This window comes from Nothobranchius furzeri, chromosome 6 (assembly GCF_043380555.1).
Source record: "Nothobranchius furzeri strain GRZ-AD chromosome 6, NfurGRZ-RIMD1, whole genome shotgun sequence".
Lineage (NCBI taxonomy): Eukaryota > Metazoa > Chordata > Actinopteri > Cyprinodontiformes > Nothobranchiidae > Nothobranchius > Nothobranchius furzeri.
Window position 1 is genome coordinate 28,987,061 of NC_091746.1, and position 2,500 is coordinate 28,989,560.

Below are 2,500 nucleotides of genomic sequence, written 5' to 3' on the forward strand. Positions count from 1 at the left end.
TTGCCTGTTTTTCTGTAAAATGACAGAAAAAGAGAGATGCTCGGGTCGAGCAGGCTGCTTCATGCGCGTTCACGCTCAGGCATCGCCCGTAGCATTTGCTATCCGTAGCTTTAGCAGCAGAGAGAGAGGCAGTGCCACTTTGTCGCTGTTCCTAACGCCTAGTGACAAAGCTAGCTACATTTCTGAGGACCCTTAGCTACTTTCTGTAGAACTTTCTTCTAGATATTTCCTGCTAATTAGCAACAAAATAGCCATTTTCACTCCGAACCGTTCTTTGGTTTGACGTTGTTTCAGCTGTCATCAAGGATATAAATGTTACAGATACAAAAGATGTCACTGGCGCTTTAGCTCACCTAGTATGATGTCTGACTCTCATGCAGAAGACCTGGGTTTGATTCTGGGTGTGAACATAGTTTATTTAGAGTTTCTTTTTTACATTAATGGTATATTTTTTTTACAGTAAGATGACCAAATTTTTATTTGAGACTCGCCGAACGGCATTGAATTCACAGATAAAAAAAGATGTGGGTTCAACTTTCATTTTGGAACAATTTTTCAAGCAAGGGAAGGGAATGATCTGAGCATGCAGGAGGAGTGACCCATCATAAACCTTTGTCGGCTGTGCTGAAGAGAAAGGTACAGAACCACATTATTTAATTAATTAGCTGCACGTTCTCCTGAGTGTGCACGTACAGCATGCGCACCTCGTGCACGAGCCTACTATTGAAGCTGCCGTTACGCTTTTGGCCTGAGGGGGCAATCGCGAGCACAAAAATTCAAAACTCCGTAAAGTCCCTTTAATACCTTAATGTTAATATGATTTACATTTAAAAAAAGGCAAAACAGAAAATTTCTCATGGCCTATTTTTGTCTCGGCATTGACAAAGATCTCAGGTTGCTCAACTGTAACGGTTATCCTGTTCATGTGGAAGGAAAACTGTTGAAGATCTAACCTAAGGCCACATTTTCACAGAGAAAATATCACAATCAAAACAAATCCTCACAGTTTAAGATTTTAATCCAGCAAAACTCAGACGCAGCGTCGATAAAGAGACGTTTAAATGAGGTTCAAATCAGTTAGTTAACTGTTGCATAATTACAAGGATTTCTCGGTTGCTTTGGAGAATGTTCCTTCTCTCATGGAAGCGTTCTGAATCTGGATGATTGCTGCTTGTGTCTGATTAGCTGATGCATGCATAGAACCCTATGTGGAAACCCAGCAGGGGAAAGTCGAACTCTGCCGAGCGACAAGATGACGCAGACATGAAAACGCACTCCAAAAGGTCCAACAACATCTTCGACACAAAGAACCAGGTGATCGTCACTAACCTATCAGCGGCACCGCCAGAGAGGTGGGTGGGACTATTTTGGATATCAGCAACAGGAAGACGGTGAGCGCCAGCAGAACGGAGATGCACAGCGTCATCTTCTCTCTGCAGTCCGACGGCAGGTAAAACACCAGGATGGCCAACGAGGTGATGAGAACACAAGGGATGATCATGTTGATGGTATAAAACAGAGGCTTCCTCTGGATGACGAAGTCGTAGGTGATGTCCAGGTAGGTGATGTCGTTGGGGTCTTCGTTTTTGCGCGCCGGCAGCGAGACGATGTCCCACTCTCCGCTTGGTGTGAAGTCATCCCGGCTGGCATAGTCGCTGGTCAGGATGAGGTCTACCTCCGTGTGGTCGTAGGTCCAGGACCGGAACTTCAGGGTGCAGTTTTGCTGGTCGAAAGGGAAGTTCTGGACCTCGATGGCGCAGGCGGACTTGTAGATCGCTGGGGGGAGCCAGAAGATGTCTCCAGTGCTGGAGACCACTGCGTTGCAGTAAAAGGAAACCTCGTAGACGCCGTCAGCGCTAGGAGAAAACAAAAATGATTTCTGTCCTGGCTTTGAAGGTGATTATCAGTAACAGCTTTCTTTAGGTACTTCCAGCATCGTCCCCTTTTAGGAACCGAGATACTCACTTGTTGTAAAGCACGATGTCGGGAAGCCAGATCAGTTTGGACGGGATTCGTAGTTTCTTGATGCCTCCGTATTTGGCTGGGTCCCATCTCAGCCTGTAGTCGTTCCATTCCTGCAGACAGCGTTCCGAAGGCTCCGTGATGGGATTCCGAACATACGCAGAACTTGACAAAGGAAAGCACAGTACCTGAAACAGCCACACGTTGGTGGTCATGATCTGTTCTCTCTCATTCTGCAAGAAAAAGAAATGGGCTTTTAAGACACTGGCTCCTGTTATATTTCACTTTAGTGATGTTTATTTTACTTAATTAGCTTAAAATGGAAAAAGATTGGAATTAGGAGCCAAACCGGTACATAAACTATTGAAATGCTCAGGAAGTTTATGGATTATGACGCGTTCATTTGACTGCTCCTGCTCTGTCCTGGTTTGAGGTTAAAGTCTCTCGTCAGTTGGCGTCCACTCAGGAGGACTCATGTCCATCACCGGGACAACTCAAGGAGGCAGAGAAAGAGATTCAGACATCCTCACACCTAAAG

General features: G+C 45.4%; 1 protein-coding gene across 1 annotated transcript in view; it reads right to left on the bottom strand.

Annotated features, from left to right (window-relative positions):
* Positions 1-2,500, bottom strand: part of LOC107393752 (neuronal acetylcholine receptor subunit beta-2) — a 28,445-nt gene that overhangs the window by 7,083 nt on the left and 18,862 nt on the right. Inside the window, exons 3-5 of the mRNA XM_054743887.2 lie at positions 2,151-2,195; positions 1,966-2,075; positions 1,330-1,856 (exon numbers count right to left, since the gene is read on the bottom strand). Coding sequence (XP_054599862.1) covers positions 1,330-1,856; positions 1,966-2,075; positions 2,151-2,195 — 682 coding nt within the window. The remainder of the gene's footprint in view (positions 1-1,329; positions 1,857-1,965; positions 2,076-2,150; positions 2,196-2,500) is intronic.